This window comes from Agrilus planipennis, unplaced genomic scaffold, assembly GCF_000699045.2.
Source record: "Agrilus planipennis isolate EAB-ADULT unplaced genomic scaffold, Apla_2.0 scaffold375, whole genome shotgun sequence".
In the NCBI taxonomy this organism is placed as follows: domain Eukaryota; kingdom Metazoa; phylum Arthropoda; class Insecta; order Coleoptera; family Buprestidae; genus Agrilus; species Agrilus planipennis.
Window position 1 is genome coordinate 64,734 of NW_020442455.1, and position 21,546 is coordinate 86,279.

General features: G+C 34.7%; 1 protein-coding gene across 4 annotated transcripts in view; it reads left to right on the plus strand.

Moving 5' to 3' along the window:
• Positions 1 to 21,546, plus strand: part of LOC108742897 (oxytocin receptor-like) — a 93,277-nt gene that overhangs the window by 48,753 nt on the left and 22,978 nt on the right. For all 4 annotated transcript variants that reach the window (XM_018478252.2, XM_018478255.2, XM_018478254.1 and 1 more), the window contains exons 2-4: positions 4,144 to 4,679; positions 10,390 to 10,484; positions 18,624 to 18,925. In XM_018478252.2, coding sequence (XP_018333754.1) covers positions 4,176 to 4,679; positions 10,390 to 10,484; positions 18,624 to 18,925 — 901 coding nt within the window. In that variant the 5' untranslated portion in view covers positions 4,144 to 4,175. The remainder of the gene's footprint in view (positions 1 to 4,143; positions 4,680 to 10,389; positions 10,485 to 18,623; positions 18,926 to 21,546) is intronic.

The window sequence follows — 21,546 nt, forward strand, 5'->3', positions numbered from 1 at the left end:
GTTGGTCTGTGTTCTGTCGGAGCTGTCTGCGACGCGCTGATGAGATCCAAAAAGATCGAAATCGCGATCCGCGTCTGACAGTTTCGACAGAATACAGGCCACTGCGAATTATTTTATTTCGCTAATGGAAATGTTGCAAAAAACAGATCTTTTTCCTACAAGGACAAAAATATGATTATTTGTAAGTGTTGTGTAAGGGTAGCAAACAATTGTTGTCCACTATACATAATTTATGAAGTAATTAAATTTCCTTAATGTGTTTGTCTAACAGGAATGGGTAGACAAACTAGTCTATTATGTTTAGTAATAGGATGAAAATTTAATTATCATAAAGGGAATTGATGTAACCTGCAAAAGATTACGTAATTCTGGATAAATGATGGATTACATTGGCACCATTGACTGTTAACATTTTGTCAATCGCATAATTTATATTTAAGTAACCGTTTGTTATCCGCGATTCAATAATAACGAATGCAGATCAATATAAATCACCGACAGTTCAGTTCCATTATAAAAATTTAGTATGCTAATAACACTAATTTATCTTTTAATATTCTGAAAACAAACCTATAAAGAAACTACAGAATTGCCTGTATAAAAATATTGATAATAGTTATGGCTTTTATAACATACCAAAGGGGTCCGTTTATTTGTCCTTATATTTCACAGCAATAACGTTAATTTTTTTATTTTAAGAAGACTATTTTTCTACTTGTAAACGTTTTTATCCATATTTTTGCTGTGTAAGACGGTATAAGAAAATAGTTTTTAGCGACGAATTTTTAGAAGAGTTTCAGGGTTGCACACACGACACTACAACCCATACGTCTTGCTTGGTTCATTCAATAACCAGGTAATAAATTTTTATGGTTTTTTCATGCGGGACCATTATCAAACTTAACACTTTAAGCATAAGTCTGGAGTTTTTACTCTTTTTTTAATTAATAATTTATTACCGATAAATATATTTATTTTGAATTGAAAACACATTTCTAAAGGTAGGAAGTGCATTGAGAATCTTCTTGAGCATTAAAAATTAAAAAGAAGACTCACCCCTAATTACCACAAAAATTTTCTCGCGTTGATAATGCCCACGTATGAAGTGGGCGAAACACGTGTCCGATCAAAAAGTTTTTGTGGTATTTAGAGGTGAGTCTTCATTTTAATTTCTAATTAATCATTTACCACAGTCTTCTTTTTCTGCATTTGAGCATGATGATAACTAGGGGCATTGGGAGCGAATTTTCTCCAAATCGAAAAGAATAAAAAATCGATTAAGAAGTACAACACTTTAAGAAAGACTGATCAGTATGTCGCTTATGTGCATAAGCACAACTGATTGATGATTTAATTTTGCTTTTATCAAAACTTTTCAGTAAACATAGAATTTTACGCACTGGCCTGTAAATTCTAAAGAAGTTATATCTATTCATTTATATGGTTGTAAAGAAATAAAAGTAATTGTTCAATAAATTTAGAATTTTTCTTATCTATATATCTATCCTTTTTTGCGTTTTTAACAGGACAGTCATCTGTTAAATCTATAGGGGCCCGATTATCCTTATATGCCCGGGACCTCCAATAGGTTAAAGACTTTATTAAATTCTCTGTGTCCTTTGGTTCGCACTTACCTAAACATTTATAGTTGATGTATTAGGTACTACCGCAAAGGTGAAACGTTACATTTCAAATGGACGAAATACACGTTGCAGACTGTAAACTTTATCTTTCAAGTAGATCTAATTACGTATAACTGAAATAGTCACAGTCGAATTAAGGAAAATCCAAAATTTTACTTTTTTTCAGATATATCGCAAATCAACAATGATATTTTGCATTTCTAGGTACTTCACCATTGAGTACTTCGTTAGGCAACTTTTCCCAAAATTAATCCCAATCGTATCTCTTACGGTTTAAGTTTAGGAGACTTTCATGGTGAAAGTCGAATGTGAATCAGCCTGTATATATGTGTTTAAGGTGTTTCAGTTTATCGTAAAATGTGGTTTACATAAAGTGAAAATGTATTAAATGCTAAACAATTTAGTACGGGCCTTAGAAAATTACAAGCGAATTTAATAGTATTTGTCAAAATTGCGTCGTCTATTAAGGGATCGTCTAAATTCAACGAATTTCCCTACGATTATACTATAGCGTCAAGAAAAGTTTCGCAGATGGCACACGTAAAACGGAATGAGAATCGCTGATCCGTAATTAATTTACGAAATAATTAAGCATTTGTATAGAAAACTTTCCTTTACACTGTTAAGTCCATATAATTCATGACGAGGCGTAATTTATTAAATAAAACAGAATTAACAGCGATCGCCGAGGCTAGAGACACTAGTTCTTAAGCCTTACTGCAATTCTAGCCACGTGCTCGCTCATAACTAACACGATATCGGATTTTGGTTATCCGCTACGCGCAACTTTCAATTCTTGTTAAATTTATTCTCATCTTCCCGAAAGAAGTATGATTTTAATAAAAAGTTATGGTTGCTTTATTAAACATTTAACTTAATTGCTTTTTACCACAGCTGCGTATTATTATCGACGCCAAGCGAGTGAAAAGCAAGTAAAATGCGAATTATAAAGCAACAATTACCACACTTTAGTCAATCAAGGGTAATAATTGACTACAAAACTTTAGCTTAGTCAAGGAGTACCTTAACTATAAACTACATCTGATAAGTACTTTAGAAAAATTAAGGGAGAGAAAGTACATAAACATAGTGGTAATGACTTTATCGGTAGCCCCTACTGCGCCGGCTATGGTGACCAGGATTTTTATAGAGTAACTGTGTAACGTGGAGTCGCTACATACTGTGCACCCGTACACAGGCAAGCAAGGAATGCACTGCCGAATGTTTCGTACGGTAAAGGTAACGGTACACCGTGTTACGCGATATCCTTGCTTAGCTTGTACGTAGTGACTCGAAAATTATAATTGAATCAAAATAATAACATCCACAAGTTCTCATAGAATTTTTCCAGGAAATATGTATCAAATAAAAACATAAAATTCTCCTGAACCAACATATGAAATATTGTGAATTTTTTTCGTCTATTCTTATGTTATCGATTGTATTTCTTCAAAGCTATATTGTTTTTTAATGGACTATTCAGAACACGTTTAAGAGAAAATCGTTCACTTCAATAATATTAGATATGCATGCTTGCTTGATTTGACAGGCAAGTTTAACCGAAATATTCGGGCACAAAGGATACGCTTTAACTTGATTCTTTCTATTTGTTTGAAATCTCATCTCGCGCATCACAGAATACATTCAGTAGGAAATTCTTTTGTACTATGCAAGAAGTCCGCGAAAATGTGTATAAGACTTTCCTTTGTACTTAGGTTCTACCGTCTTACACAATTTTCAATAATTGTTATGATAAGATATGTACACTGAAATAGTTTTGGCGATGGCGCCATTTGTGGTATTTTCTAAAACGCGCTGTTAAGACACCAGGTAAAAGTTGGTCTGTGTTCTGTCGAGCTGCCTGCGCCGCGCCGATGAGATCCAAAAAGATCGAAATCGCAATCCGCTCCTACAGAACACTGACCAACTTTTACCTGCTGTCTTAACAGTGCGTTTTAGAAAATACTACAAATGGCGCAGTAAACGCCATCTGTAGCACGATGCTACACTTTAGGCTTACATATGTTCCAACAAGGTCCACACAAGTAGTATTTTCTAAAACGCACTGTTAAGACAGCAGGTAAAAGTTGGTCTGTGTTCTGTCGAGCTGCCTGCGCCGCGCTGATGAGATCCAAAAAGATCGTCTGGCAATTTCGACAGAATACAGACCACTTCGAATTATTTTATAAAATTTTCAGTCAATTTTTAGCTTAAGCAATAGGTACTATCGTTTTCGTTGCATGGAAATAAATTAACAATAAGGATTCAAATCATTATATTAAACCAACGATTCGTTCATATAGTTTAGCCTTCTGAGGAGATCCCTCTGTGACATTTACAGTTACGTTGTTTTGGTTTTTGGGTGTTATAATTTTTTTTAGCTATATTCCTAACATTAAAAGTAGGTATCAAGCATTCTTAACAAGTCCAAAGTATATCAACGAAATAACGGCACTGATACACGCATTATACTTGATTTAATTATATTTTTTAATTTCAGATCATGTTCATAAAGATGATATATCATATAGAATGAACTTTTCTGTCAACAACCAGTCACTGTACCAACCGCAGTTTGACGTGGAAAATGTCCTCTCTGAGAGAGATGAAAATTTGGCAAAGATAGAGATTGCCATTCTCATTGTTATCTTTATCGTCACTGTTTTGGGTAACAGTATCGTTTTGTTGGCGTTATGGACGAGGAGGATATATGCCGGAAGAAAGAAACTTTCGAGGATGTACTTCTTCATCCTTCACTTAAGCATAGCGGATTTAGTGACCGCTCTTTTGAGCGACCTTCCTCAACTTGCGTGGGACATAACGTTTCGGTTCAAAGGGGGATGGCTATTGTGCAAAATAGTCAAGTTCGGGCAATTATTAGGACCTTACTTGAGCTCGTATATCCTAATGGCGACCGCAGTTGATCGTTATCAAGCCATCTGCTACCCGCTTACTTACTGTTCCTGGACCTCCAGGAGATCAAAGTTAATGGTTTGGACGGCATGGATAACAAGTCTCATTTTCTGCATACCACAGGTAACTAAATAAATACGTAATCCTAAAATGTGCTACAGATGGCGTTTACTGCGTCACTTGTAGTATTTTCTAAAACGCGCTGTTAAGGCGGAAGGTAAAAGTTGGTCTGTGTTCTGTCGGAACTGCCTGCGACGCGCTGATGAGATCCAAAAAGATCGAAATCGCAATCCGCGTCTGGCAGTTTCGACAGAATACAGACCACTTCGAATTACTTTATTCGATTAAGCTAACGTGCCTATCACGTTGAGGTTGACTACGCCGGGATTCGTTTTCAGCAAGTAGATATCCACACAAGTGGACCTTGTTGGAGCATACGTAATCCCAAAATGTAGCATCGTGCTACAGATGGCGTTTACTGCGCCATTTGTAGTATTTTCTAAAACGCACTGTTAAGACAGCAGGTAAAAGTTGGTTTGTGTTCTGTCGGAGCTGCCTGCGCGCGCTGATGAGATTCAAAAAGATCGAACTGGCAGTTTCGACAGAATACAGGTCATTTCGAATTATTTTAACTAAAAAATGTTCTTTAGCACTTCTTTTTGTTTTCTTAATTTTTCGCTTAGAGAATTTTCAAATAAAAGAAGTTAACTACGTACAAATTTAGAATACCTTAATTAAAGGACGTATAACAAAATAATGGATGCTTTGTCTCATTTTTTTTGTAATGAAAAATCTTGTTAGCTTCGCTTCGTGAAACATTTAGGTACGTTTTTTCGAATATTATGTTTACATTAATGACCAATTAGATTGTAAAAACGCGTTATAGGTAGGTAGTTAAATTATAGAAAAATCTTACATCAAAGCAAACTTGAGGATTAAAACAAAATAAAATGTAACATGACCATAAGGACACAGGGTGTGGTTAGTAATAAAATATCGAATTGATCGAACTGGAGCGTACACGCATTGCGAAAAAATTAAGTGATAGCAGTAAATTCCAAAGAGGAACCCAAAAACGTGCATCATGTCAAGAAAAGTTATTTTACCCAACAGAAAAATCTACGGGAGGGAACAAGGTTATAGGGGTTGGGGTCTGGATAAAATATATCCTAAGAATATATGTCCCTACATATAAAGAAGCGCGTGTAAACGATCCAATAAAAATAATAAACAACCTGAAGAGTTCTTTAAAAGATACCTACCACGAAATGTTTAAATGCATGAGATATAATAAGAAATCTTATTAAATCCTTTCAAGGTTTACTTAAAGATATTGAAGTAGAAGTATATCGCACGCAGTGTTGCTCATTGCGAGGATAGAGTAACAAAATTCATTTTACATTAAAAGCGTAATGAAATCTTACAATCACTAATTTTTAGAGCGAAGTAACTATTTCCTTATATTTTCCTGGTTATTCTTACTATTGCAAAGAAAAGGCTTAAACAAAAATAATTAAATTAAATGTAAATCCCCTTTTCCCTAAGCTGGCCCTTAATTCTAAAAGTCTAAGGAAATTTTCCTACTTTTGGCAATGCTACCCAAAAGTCGAACGTGTTAGTCTCACACTCTTATTTACTACTTGCAGAGGGAGAGAGACTTGACGAGGTAAATTCAATTAGTTTGTCATCTAGTGAATGTATCTAATAGAAGTCATTTGGAAAAGTTTCGGATGCTAAACTGTTAATAGCAACCGATAGTCCTAAAATCCTTGTTCTTCTTTCTTCCATTTGCGCTGGAACTTGTTTTTCATCGATGATGTCTATTGAGGGTGCAAATTATTGCTTCATCTCTTTCTTAGTCGTCCTTGACTTTCTCTCTCTAGGGGCGACTTATCTAAGGCCTTTTTTACCATTATTTGTATGTGTGCTTTCCGTTCTTATTTTCTGTTGGGTGTCTTTAAATAGTTTTCTTATATTTTCACTTGTATTTGTCATATACAGCGTTCTCCCCCAGTAATTCTGATATCTTAATTTCTGCTGTTCCTAGTATCCTTTTTTTTACATATGTCTAGTCTCAGCCGTGTAAATCACGGTCTTAATTCTTGTCTTTGTTTACGTTTATGTCTTTATTCTTCCTACTGGTGTCGTTTAAACAGCGATTTTGCTAGCTTTTCTAACTTGCTCCGATATTTCATTTTCGATTTCGCCGAAACTTGTTAGTTCGACTCCCAGATACGTGAATGACATTACTTATTCTATAATATTCTAGTTCAGTTCCAGTTTACATTGAAGTGGCACCGAGCGGCATGGCCTGTAGGTTTAGGCCATTTCTCAGTATTCCGGGTCTATCTGCCTTGGCCCAAGTTTTTCTGTGGTTTCCTCGGATCACTTAGGCTTATGCTGGGGCAGTAATATTCCACAGATAATCTTTCATTCTCTTCTGTCTACATTTCGTCCGTCTCATCTTTCTCACCCGAACCACCACCCACCCATTCCCACGATTCCTGAAAGGAGGCTGAAGAGGGCCTTCCGCCCCACCTTCCGGCATAGTCCGAAGGGACTGCCCCCCTACCAGCATTAGTGGCTGGTGGGAATGAATTTTGAATTGCTTTGCTACACTGTTAAAAAGCTGCAAGTCTCTCTACAGGTAATCCTCATTTTCCCCAAAAAGGTCCGCATCATCGGCATGACAGGGAATTCTTAATAATCAATTCTGTAACCATTGCCCGTTTTGACGTTTTTTACTACGTCATCCATCCAACCCCAACTTCATACGAATAAATAATTCAGTAGCTATCTTTGTTACATATTTGAAAACAAAAAAATATGGAGCAGGTACAAATAAGGGATGTTGTCATGCGTTGTATTTTATTTAGTTGTTAGTATCTACCTACAATTAATTTCATATATATATACAGGTAGATGTCTAATTTTCGTAAGACATATGTATTTAATAAAATGCTTTTTGAATTAGACAGAGAACAACTATATAGATTAACAGGTCACTATATACATAACATCAATGAACGCAAAATCGTTAATATTCAATTTAGCAACAATAATTCTAAAATAAAGAACTTGAGGGTTAATTTATTGTACCTTTAAGGACGGAAGTTCTATTAAAGGAAGGCTCATATTTATAAATAATTGCTGTATAACATGCAAAACTTGAACAATTTCGAAATTAGATAATGCTATCATGCAAGCTGCTTGAAAAAAATAGGTCAAGTTCCTTTTTTGGTTTTGCCACAAAAGCATTCTAAAATAGAATAATAAGAAATTATTCTCGTCCAGGATAATAATCCTGGAAGTTCAAAATATTCGAAGGCGTTTTCATGTTGAGTTCAACATACACCTACTGTTCGTTTCAAGAAGTTGAAGATATGCCTCTTCCCTTTATTAGGATGCGCCGTAGCATAATTCCAAATTCAATCATTTTTGTCTGCGGAGCTCATTTCTCTACCGATCATCGAGCGAGAATTAGACAAAAGTGTACAGTACCATTCGCAAAATTGTTTAAACTGCCTCGTTAAAATTTAAGAATATGCTTTATTTAAAAGCATATTTAGCCAAAAATAATAACAACTAAATTAACTTAACGTTCTACACACCTATAAAACTTTTGCTTTGATTGTTAATTTATACACATTTTTGTTTTAAGAGATTGCTAAACATTTTCGTCTAGTACTGTACATTTCTAGCCGATCTTCTAAGACGGCCCATCGACAGCTCTGCTCGTTCAAGCTTGTTCCAACTATTTCTGTCTTGCTCACGCCTAGTGTGTATTCTTTTTATATTCGCGCAGATTTCTTCAAGGTCACAATTCAAACAAATTGAAATGGGCTATATGTACGTATGATAGTTACTAAGGCGAAATATCCTTTATTGAAGTAATTAACTACGTGACCCGCTTTAAAATGTAACTACATATGAGAGTGGATATGCACTTGCAATTTTCTGTAGCCCGATGATAGCAACTAAGAATAAGCAGCACCTAACTCCAATTTTCAAGAATTCAAACGAAATTGGTAAGACACAAGAAAACACACACAGCAATATTTACCTATAAAGAAAATCAACAATCGAACAGACAGTTCTCAACCCCCTACCCCACCGCTGACAAATCAATGTCGTGGTGAAACGTATATAAAAATCTTTAGATGCTTCTTTATTCGTATTTGTATTTGGAGAATGTATTGCTTTACAGATGATTATGTTTGAGATAACCGACAGCAGTTTTAACTAACGATTAGAATTGATGGTGCTCTGAATATCTACGGCTCTGTTTTGTAATGCAAATTGTTTCACCGGTTAATAACCCTTTCTGGAATCAGTTGACTATTAATAAGACGTCTAACCAAAAGATGAAACTAATTAACACGCCTACATCCGATATCCAGAATACTGTCGTTTAATCGAAATTTTCAATTAAAAATAACCCACATTTGACTTGTCGAGCGCGTGTACATGTCAGAATTCCATCTTAGGGTTATAAATGTTATATGCGAGCTTACCAAGACTTTTAAAGAAAACAGTGTCGAAATTTGAGAACTTACCCTTTCTCCAACGCATATATTGACCTTTTAGCAAGCAATAGTACTTGAAAGAAATAAAAATTTTCGAAAAAAATTAGTTTGCCTCTATATTGTATACATGTATTGTCCAAACATGGGAACAAAGAACACTTTTATTCCGAGGGCATTCTTGTAAATCCCTTTTTTCAAACAGTGGTAAAGTTTTTTTTGTTTTAATACAGTAAATTTCATTTATTACGACCTTGATTGTAGCGACTATTTTGCTATTACGAGTAGTAACTATGTTTCGTAAACTTTTGTATTAGTTTGACTCCTACATACACATTTACTGTTAAAAAAGGCGGAAATCGTTTCAAAATTAAAAAATGATGAAAACTATACACACGTCTGTATCTCTTTAGCTTTGCCTGTAACGACTTCCGGATAAAACAACGAAATTACAGCGGTCCCTTCGTCGTCGTTATACCCGAAGTCCACTGTATTTAGTGTTAAAATCTAGTAAAGCAAACTAAAAATTTCAAGTACTAAAAATGTTTTGTTCCAAGAAAAGAATATATTAAAATTACTTCAAATAGTTAAGTTAAACTTAAGTAATAATTTTTCGTTTAGTCTTTAGCATATTTGGTTTTACTTTTCGTCTTGGTCTTGTTTATTAGGTCATGGTTTTTGTCTTGGTCTTGTTGGTTTTAATCTTGATCTCTTAATTTCGCTTATCACAGTGCATCATAAACAACATCCATCCGTTAATTAATTATTGCAATGTAAGATTATTATTTCGTAATTATTGCTAATAAAAACTGTTTCTGCTAATTATAGTGAAGTTCACGTCTACACCAAATTAATACCTAATAAAGGGAAATAACTACAGAAAACCAGGAATACTTTAATTACACGTTTTTTACAGCCTTGGGAAGTAATGATTTAGTTACACGCAAAATTAATCATTTTCTAAAAACACCTACAGGTATTACTTATTACGTAAAAGAAGGATTAAATAACGAAACATGCAGCAATTATTGTTGATGATGTTATCTATTAGTTAACAATAAAACAAAGTAGCATTGTATATGTTACTTAAACATAGGTATATGTAGGTAATATACAGTGATGTGTTTAAGGCTTCGTTGTTTTGATATTAATTATATTTCTAAAAAAGTCACTACAATAAGGCCAACTTTTGTATTTAAATTATTCGTTTTGAAACGAAATGTAATTGATATATCCCTACCTACTAGGTGGATAAAACAAATTCTACATGCTTTGATTTTGAATATTGACAATGTGTACATTTTTTCCAGATATTTGTTTTCTCCTATCAAGAGGCAGAGCCCAACACTTTCGACTGTTGGGCAACATTTGAAGAAATATGGGGCCAACAAGCATATGTCACATGGTAAGCATAATAAAATTAATAAGCCGGGGCTGCAATGTAGGGAAGTAGATATTAGGAACGGAGTCAGACAGGGATGCACACTATGGAAGTCAATTAGAAATAGACGAGATAGGCTGGTAGCACTCCTTCTCAGGCATGAAGGTTTAGTCAGAGACATATATTAGAGGCAGAAGTAGACCTAGATTAGACTACTGTTCCCACATAGTTAAGGATGTGGGATGTTCTAGTTTTAGGAAATGCGAAGATTAGCTCAGGATAGAAAAGAGTGGAGATACGTGTCCAACCAGTCTTAGGACTGAAGACCTGACTTTATGATAATGATGTTTAAAAGTATACAGGGTATTTCTGAAATTAGTACCAAACTTGCAGGAGGTGATAAAACAGGAAAATTAAGTAAATATTTAGTGGTCTTAAGTACGTATTTGAAAGTACAGTGATAGGTCAGTCCGACCCTGGTAAGATCAGGTAGGGAAATTCCATCAATTGCAGCATCCGTGCTGTAGAGTAATTTCTCTGTATTTTGTGTTCGAGGTGTACTTTAAATAGTACTGCATACTATCAGTGCAAACAAAGTAGTTATTTAATTAATTGTTTTAACAATGGGCGTTTGAAGATGATTATATATGGTCACATCTACTTTGTTAGTTACTCGACAACCGTCACTGCTTACATTTTTCATCGATGTATTTGCTTAGTTGTTACCGTAATTTCTCTATACGTTGTCAATTCACTCCCAGAGTCGACTTTGGATTGCAAATTCGTCAATTTTTCATACAATTTCTTTCCTTTCCCTTAACCACGCTGCTTTGAACCCCATGCGATTCTGCACTGCATCTTGTTAACATTCTTATTTTAAACACACCCTGTATGCGTCAGGTTTTTCTAATGATAGTTGTGACTACAGGCAGCCCTGTATTTCTCATTGATATTGCGTCAACATTGTAAAAAAGATATATAAACAATGAACAGAAGGCCAAAAGAGACAAAATAACACGATAATCCACTGGTCAGTTGTGGCGACTTTTAAAACAAATGAATGAAAATTCAAATTATTTCTTCACCAGATTTAACACCCAATAAAAAGTTCAAAACGGTGGCATTTGCTGTATCACGCCGGATANCTATCAAGAGGCAGAGCCCAACACTTTCGACTGTTGGGCAACATTTGAAGAAATATGGGGCCAACAAGCATATGTCACATGGTAAGCATAATAAAATAAATAAGCTGGGGCTGCAATGTAGAGAACTAGATATTAAGAAGGGAAGGAAGGGAGTCAGACAGGGATGCACACTATGGAAGTCAATAAGAAATAGACGAGATAGGTTGGTAGAACTCCTTCTCAGGCATGAAGGTCTAGTCAGAGACATATTAGAGGCAGAAACAGGAGTTAGGAGGGGTAGAGGTAGACCTCGATTAGATTACTGTTCCGACGTTGTTAAAAATGTGGGGTGTTCTAGTTTTAGGGAAATGCGTAGATTAGCTCAGGATAGGAAAGAGTGGAGGTACGTGTCCAACCACTGAAGGCCTGACCTTATGATGATGATGATGATAAAAATTATACAGGGTATTTCTGAAATTAGTACCAAACATGCAGGAGGTGATAAAACAGGAAAATTAGGTAAATATTTAGTACAGTCATAGGTCAGTCCGACCCTGGTAAAATCAGGTAGGGAAATACGACATTGCAAAGCCGCATTCCATCAACTGCGGCATCCGTGCTGTATGTGTAATTTTTTTTATATTTTGTGTTCGAGGTGTACTTTAAATAGTACTGGATACTATCAGCGAAAACAAAGTAGTTATTTAATTAATTGTTATAACAATGAGCGTTTGAAGATGATTATACGTATATGGTCACGTAGTAGTAAGCTGTGGACATTTACTTTGTTAGTTAGTCGACAACCGTCACTGTTTACATTTTTCATCGATGTATTTACTTAGTTGTTACCGTAACTTCTCTATACGTTGTCAATTCACTCCCAGAGCCGACTTTGGATTGCAAATTCGTCAATTTTTCCTACAATTTCTTTCCTTTCCCTTAACCACGCTGCTTTGAACCCCTTATTTTAAAAACACCCTGTATGCGACGGCAGACAGCTCTGTATCTCTCATTGATATTGCTTCAACTTTCTAAAAAAGGTATATAAACAGTGAACAGAAGGCCAAAAGAGACAAAATAACACGATAATCCACTGGTCAGTTGTGGCGATTTTTAAAACAAATGAATGAAAATTCAAATTATTTCTTCACCAGATTTAACACCCAATAAAAAGTTCAAAACGGTGGCATTTGCTGTATCACGCCGGATATAATTAGAAACATGTGTACCTAAGAAAATGGCCACGTGCGTGTTTCCCTGGTAAATTAATATACGCTTTACCGTAGTACTGGAAGTTTCAACCGTGGGATTATCAAACATTGAACCCAGTCTCATTATAATACTTTAACATAATCGATAATAATAGGAGTCTTGTGTTAGTGTTTTGTGAATATTGAACGATTTCGTCAGGAAGTTTTGACCTCCTTCTAATAATGAAGGCGACTTTTCAAATGGTTTAATGAAGTATACACTATACACAATATGCATCCCAATCTTCCCTGTTTATTAGTAGGTATTGAAAATTTACTCTCTGCTGTTCTACCCTGTAATTAGATTAATTATTGTGAGTTCCCTGACGTTCCATCCGTTGATACGAACCGCCCCTTTAATAGGTTAAGAATTGCATGTTCTTGTTAGTAATGTTTAAAACTTACTTTCGTTTATCTATGCCATAATGATTTATGCAGATTATCCGTTTCAGGTACAATATCATAAATACTGAAACTGAAAATTTTTTACTTCTCCGGTAGTATGCTTTATAACTGTTAGATTTTCTTTTAATCTACTTCACAGTCTCTCATTGTGAGCTTTATCCTACCTAAATCTGTTTTCCACCTCATCACAATATTTGGACTCTGAATTTTTCAATTATTTATTAAATCTCTCATATAATCCTATAGCCTTTCACGTATTTGTTCATTCATGAACGTTTTTGTTTCTTTAGTTTGTATTTCTATTTTTTTTTTTTGAAGTATAAGCACTGGACCAACTTCTTCTCTTTTGATTTACATAATCTACAAACCCGTACCTTATCAAAAGCTATTCCTATTGTAATTGGCTGTACAATATTCTAGCCCATATCTCATTATTTTCTCTCTTTTTGATAGAATTATTCTAGTATTCTTGTCCCTTTTTATACATGAATATTTGCTATCGCTTCCAACCCCTTATCTATTTACCATATATTCAATCCTCCACCAATTTTGCTAAGACCTTCTTGTTCTCCCAGTCATTTCCATATCATTCGACAAACTTCCGTCGTTCTTATCTCATGAAACCCTTCCCATATGCATATTCTGACTTCATTTGAACGGTTTATTGTTTGAGATTGTCCGTATTTCTTATTAGTATTGAATTTGGGCATCTACCATTTTCCATATATTTCCTCAATATTCTATAAGCTCTCTCACTTGTCATGAATTCTTATTAATTACATCCAATTCACTTCTACAACAGTATTTCGGTTTATTTCTTACCACTCCTTAATTCATTTTCTAATACGTTGTTACTCACACTTCTTACTTTAGTCTAGAACTATATACTAAGGTCAATTGAAAAGTCCCCGGCCTGACACATAGATGGCGGCACCAGAACTAAATCCATATGATTTTCAGTTAGTCCTAACCTTCAAAAGACGCGTATAAATTTTGCAAAAAAAATGTGTTTTATTATTTTAGGCCGGGGACTTTTCAATTGACCTGTTACACATCTACGTCTCGAATGACGATAGAATTTACGGGAAAAATATGGTTCCTTCTCTATTTCTAACAGCTATTATGTTGGTTACTTTCTGAACATTCTGAGGCCTGTTAACTATGATGGTTAATTTAGATTCTAACTGGAGGAGATGTCATCACCGTGTGTTATATTTCTAAACCTTTTAGTGTGAAATTTTGGACATGAATGGGTAGTCAAGTTCAATTTTCTTAACATTACTACAGTCTACTCTCGTTAATTCGAAACTCGAGGGACTCTTAAAGTATTACGAATTATCGAGCGTTTGAAATATCAAATGGTTCGAAATTTTTGAGAGAAAATAACTAAAATAAAACAAACCAATTCATGCGGAAGTGTGTCAAACTAATCATAACAAAAACAAAAGCTCGATGATACGATGATACATGTTTGAAATTGCCTCAAAATGTATGAATGTACTTTCTGTCTCTTTCTTTCTGCAACTTTGAATTGTAGAGTGTTTGACGCCGATGAGTTCGAATTAACGCGTCATTTTGTTACGTAGCAATGATTTTTTCGTTCGAATTACCAAGTGCATAAAAATGTATTGATTTAGTTCGAAATATAAAGAGATTTTGTAGGGAACTCGTTATAACTTCGAATTACTGCAGCTTTGAATTAACGAGAGTCGACTGCATTATATAAATACCAAATAAAAGCTTGACAAGATGGTTTTTAGAAAAACGTTCGCTTAAAAAATCTTTAACAATCTCAAACAATTTCCATGAAATAAAAACGCGTTTCAAAATAGAAATATACGTTGCCTCATCATTTCTACGAAGAAAATATAAAAACCTTAAGGAATCTAATAGAAGTTTTCGTAATCATGCAATGAATGAGTAGGAATGTACTGCATTTTAAAGTAGGATTCGGAAATTTCTCGGATGTGTACCGTCTGAGGCTAAAACCGATTGACTAATGCTAGTTGCAAGTTCACATGAATTATTCATATCATATCTACGTATGTATGACTTAAACTATAAAGTAATTTCACTTTTGGAGCCTTAAGGGAAATTATTCATCCTTTCCCATTTCATCGAAACCATTATTATAAAACATATCTAAGGGTTGTACAATAGGTATATTACACACTTAGATAGACGAATTTATTTTTACTGTCATGTGCCTCAAGGTTCTATATACGATTAAATTTACCTCCTTCTAGTAGTCTCCCAGGGAACGATAGAGAGAAACAATTCATAGTTATTAGATAGGTAATTTAGTTCGTTTGACAAGATAGAAGTCGAAAACTTTCGTATATTTTTAATATTACTTTTATTGCGCCCTTTAGCCTTTTATTTATCTAAGATGGTTAGCTTATTTAGATACTCAGATTTGTAAGTATTTTGCTTAATAAAAGCCAGCGTCAGTTTACTTGTTTCTGGAGTTTATAACGTTAATTTGTTTTATGTCATTGAAAAGAAAAGAAGAAAATTTCAAATGAGTACTAGCCTTATTCATAATACCTAATCGTTTAAAGAACCCTAAGTTAAAATCTCAAAGGATAGGAAGATGTTATCAGACACTTGTAGAAAGCAAGCAATATTGAAATCTAAAAGAAAATATTACATGTTCGTATATGGAAACTAAAATAGCTTAATTATTACACTAAAATGAAAATGATTGATTTAATTATAAAAATATTCATGCGCTGATAGTTGCTATAAGTAGACAAAAGCTAAACAAATGAAATAAAGAAATACCAATTTGAACAGAGGACTCTATGAAGGTCAATAAGAAATAGGCGAGATAGGTTGGTAGGACACCTTCTCAGGCATGAAGGTCTAGTCGGAGACATGTTAGAGGCAGGAACAGGAGTTAAGAGGAGTAGAGGTAGACCTATATTACATAACTGTTTGTAAATAGTTGAGGATATGGGTTGTTCTAGTTCAAGGAAATGCGAAAATTAGCTCAGGATAGGAAGGGATGGAGGGGCGTGTCCAACCAGTCTTAAGACTGGCAATGTAAGAACGATTTAAGAACAATATCCAATTTTGTCAGGCAAATGAAAAGACGTATTCATAACACAAAAGTAGATATACGTGTACCTTAGACAAAAATTTTCAGTCTCTCAGAGTCTTTCAGCGTCTCTGAGAGCGTCTCTCACAGTCTTTCACAGTCTCTCAATCATTTCCTAGGTGTTTTTATGGATCTTTCACAGTCTCTGTACGAGAGACTCGAACGATAAAATTGTTAATTCAGATATTCGAGTCTCTCTTTCAGAGATTCGAGTCTCTGGTTAAGAGACTGGATACGAAATGAGGATCTCTCCATGAGCGACTCGAGTCTCTCGTTCAGAGACGCTAAACAATTTTTTTTGAAAGTCTCTCTCAGCGACACCAGAGAGACTCGATTAGAGACGTATATGAGAGACTAAATATTTTTATCTCTGGTAGAGTTTAATTAAAACAATTAATGCTTTGGTGTTATAACATACTTAGAACAGGCTGAAAAGTTAGTTAGGTTGATATTGGCATTCTCTTTGATAAGCTTTCTTTAAGGACATGTGGTCATTACTGTTATTTCCCACGTAGACACCAAGTCTGTCGATTTACAAAAGCTGGTACTCTCCCAGTTTGATTTCCAGGAAAACATTACGTGAAAGAAATTTCTTAAAACTTTAATAAAGTTTAAGAAAAACATTTTAAACTCATTACTGAAGATATCAACGTAGTTCAAACACGTGGAAATATCGATTCCGCACACTAACAAGGAAACGTTCTGCAATGACCGCCTGATGCCTCCGATTCAGTTGCCGTTTAAATTAATCTAATTATCAGTCGAAAATGATGAAATACGTTTTTGTGCTTTTGATCAGATTAAAGGGGTAAAAATCATCTCAAATATTAATACCTATCTAATATGGCTATAACGGGGAAAGTAGCTTCAGGAAAAAATGGAAATCTTTTTGTTCACAGTTTTCCTTTTTGTTTACGACGGGTTTATCAAGCGGAAATAAAATAAATTGACAAAAATAAATTGGTGTTTGCTTGATAAATGGGTAGCAAACAAAGTACAAAATAACAATTATGTTATTAAAAATTCATTCCAAAAAAAAGTCCATTCTCCAGAATTGGCTACAATTAAAAATTAATATAGTTTTGAGTAAAACTGTCAGTCTACGCGAGACTGTCAATGCCTACATAAAGGTGGCTTCCCACGACCCTTGATATTGCAGACCGGACCGCGTCTACTCGTTCCAACACGCGGTGGGAAGGGTGCTTACAGAAATGGCTAGTCGGTAACTTCAAAGGCGCAATGGAACAATAACCTACTTTTTGAGTTATTAAGTTTCTTGGAAATTGAATCCGCAACTGCCATTCTTTTTTATTCACGCATCATCATCATACGGTCGTCAGTCCTAAGACTGGTTGGACAGGCGCCTCCACTCTTGACTTCTTCTTCGTGAATAAAATAATTCGAAGTGGTCTGTATTCTGTCGAAACTGCCAGAAGCGGATCGCGATTTCGATCTTTTTGGATTTCATCAGCGCGGCGCAGGCAGCTCCGACAGAACACAGACCAACTTTTGCCTGCTGTCTTAACAGCGCGTTTTAGAAAATACTACAAACGGCACGGTAAACGCCATCTGTAGCACGATGCTACATTATAGGATTACGTATGCTCCAACAAGGTCCATTTGAATATATGGATATCTACTTGCTGAAACGAATCCCGGCGTAGCTAACCTCAACGTGATAGGCACGTTACTATAATCGAATAAAATAATTCGAAGTGGTCTGTATTCTGTCGAAACTGCCAGACGCGGATCGCGATTTCGATCTTTTTGGATCTCATCAGCGCGTCGCAGGCAGCTGCGACAGAACACAGACCAACTTTTACCTGCTGTCTTAACAGCGCGTTTTACAAAATACTACAAATCGAATAAAATACCATACTCAAATAAAATACTTTGAATTATTTTATTCGATTATGGAAACGTGCCCAACACGTTGAGGTTAGCTACGCCTGGATTCGTTTCAGTAAGTAGATATCCATATATTTAAATGGACCTTGTTGGAGCATACGTAATCCTATAATGTAGCTTCGTACTACAGATGGCGTTTACCGCGCCATTTGTAGTATTTTCTCTTCTTCGTGACTTCTTTTTATTGAAGGCGACCTGCGCTATCCTTTGCTTTATTTCCCTACTACTCCTTCTATCCTGACTTATCCGACTTCCTAGATAACCAAAATCACCCACTGAATACTAGAAGCTCGGCACGCGAACTTTTAAAAAAGTTAAATATTTATTCTTATTACTGGTTAAAATAACTATGTTATTAATTTTTTGTTTTTTGCAGGTACAGCGTTTCTGTGTTTATAATTCCGCTGGTGGTGCTGACAGTGACTTACAGTAGTATATGTCGGATGATTTGGAAAAATTCGGTGTGCGAAATGGTTCAAAGAAACTACCATTACCATGTTCGTACGAACAACATTAAAAAGCGTCAACAGCAGCCGCTTATATCAAGGGCAAAAGTCAATACAGTGAAACAGACAGTTGCTGTTGTACTCATGTACATTATTTGCTCGGCACCTTTTATTACCGTGCAATTGTGGGCTGTCTGGGATCCGGAGTCTCAGAAGAACCCTTTTTTTGAAGGTAGGCACTTTTCTGTTTCTTTTCCTTTCATTTACCTATTGAACTGCCAGCATTTTATAAAAACTCAGTATTCCGGTATAGGGTCTTCAGAAGGATTTGGATAATTTAGTTTTTAAGGTGACATATAAGTCATGTTTGTTACATAATATTAATAGTCATTGTCATAAATAGTCTTAAATAAGCACTAAAACCCCAGAAATCCCACAAAACTTGTAGTTATATTGTATACCCAAAGTACAATCCTGATTTAGTGTTAGAATCTCTAATAGAAAAGGTTTGAAATCCCGATAAACAGATCTTACAGGTACAAACAGTGATTTTATAAAAACAATGTGATAATAATATTCTACAATGATAGCTTGTTCAAGAACTTGGATAAATTTTTGAAAAAACACCTGTGTGCTTATCTGAATCGTATAGATACATATATTTAATTGCCCTTTCTATATATGCTTATTATTTATTTAACAAGCTTTTCAATTTCTCATCTGAACTCCAATAAATTGGTGATGATTGGCAAGGAACATTAAGTTGTTGGTCACTTATTTATTCGGACTTTTTAGTTAGCACGCTATTGGTGGTCTCTAGTAATTAAAGAATAATTGTTTGACGATTTAGTAAAACAATAGTTATTTTAAATACCATTGTGGAAAATATATGACTTTGTATTTGACGCGTTCTCTATCTCTAATAAGTTTTTACATATATATACCTATATATGAACGTGTATATATAATTGATGTTTGTCCACGTTTTACCAACAGCTTCCTTCTGTACCTTTGCACTTTAAAAGGTTTCTTTAGAAGTTTTGGTGTAAAACGCGTTTTTGTATGTCTTCAGTTTTTCTTTTGTAAAGTAAATTCCATTGCAAAGTGTAAGGTCAATTTTATATCTAAAAATGTAACCTTTTCATTTCCTTTTATCTTTCAGGACAAGTGATCATTTATATAAGTAAAAGAGATCAAGTAGTTCGTCGCTTTGGAAGCAAAACTTAGAGAGCCGATTACAATTGGTATCTAATTCTAAACAAATTGAAATGAGCTGATAGTACAAATAACAAAAAAAAATCACGTAAACTTAACTATATCTGGCTTCAATTTGGTTATTTATTTATTGCAATTTTTATGCGAATGAATGAATAGGTATTGAAAAAACACGAAATGCTCGATAATTCTCGTTAGATTTCTTTATATTTATGGTTTACATTGATAAATAAAATATACTGTACATAGATACCTACTTCCTAAACCTTTGTCGTTCCGTTACAAAAAACAACTCAAATATTTGTCTGTGAAAACCGCTTCTATTGATATTGAGATTTATCTCGTTCAACATGAAAAAAATAAGTTATATAAGAAGTGTTTTTTTGCTCTAACAATACGGTATAACTATTCCGTACGATTCACAAGTCTGAAAATGTTTTAAAAAATTAATTATCATAAGAAAGCAACTATAATAATACCTTGTTCGCTGACAATAGATTTTACTTAAACGGAAAAAACAAGTGCTGCTTTTAGCAGACCTAAACATTATTTAAAAGAAAAACTATGATATAGAGCAGAGCGATTGCGAAAAATACATAGGTATTTTTTTTATAGAGATTTAAAAATATCAGCGGTCAGGATTCTGAAATCTTAGGAACCAACAAGTAGATGTGAATATCTTTTAAAAAAATTTAGCAATTGTTCAATTTTCCGATTATTTTGGTAATAAGTTAACGATAACATACAATGCCCTACAACCATTTTTCCTCTCCAGGAAATGTCAAGGATGATAAGAAATACCACGTCGTGCTTTCTTTAATAAAAAGCGATGGTGGTGGGTATGTTTAGAAGATTAATAGACACTATTCAATAAGCAACCTTAGAACGTTCGAATCTCAACAGCCTTCAGGATAATAAAAAGTCCAAATGTTTATTAAAAAGGTACGAGTTTGTTTACCTAAGTGACAGAAACCCCTACAGAAGCAGACAGACAGTGACTTATTGGAAAACAAATGAATTTTAGAACTTTTTTAAGGTAAGGGAGAGTCACTGCCCTGTTTAGGGCGTTAGCATTTTCTTTCGTGAGCTTTTTATAGAAAACATCAAGAGTCAATCTAATCTAAAATATATGAAGATTGACTCTCTTGTTTGTTTTATGCCCCTATGTGTGTATAGACTTGTTCATAAAAAAATAGATCATCAAAATAATATAATCCAAGTGCACACGTATTGAAAAATTGAAACTTGATGAACCACAAGCACCTCATCATCATCATCATCATAAGGTCATCAGTCCTGACTGGTTGGACACGTACCTCCACTCTTTCCTATCCTGAGCTAAACTTCGCATTTCCCTAAAACTAGAACAGTCCACATTTTTAACTATTTGCCAAGAGTAATCTAATCTAGGTCTACCTCTACCCCTCCTAACTCCTGTTTCTGCCTCTAACATGTCTCTAACTAGACGTTCATGCCTGAGAAGGTGTCCTACCAACCTATCTCGCCTATTTTTTCTCGCCTCTGTTCTCCTATTCTTTCCAATACCTCTTCATTTCTAACATTTTCTACCCACGATATCCTCATCATCCGCCTATAACACCACATTTCGAACGCTTCTAACCTTTTCTTTTAACCCGC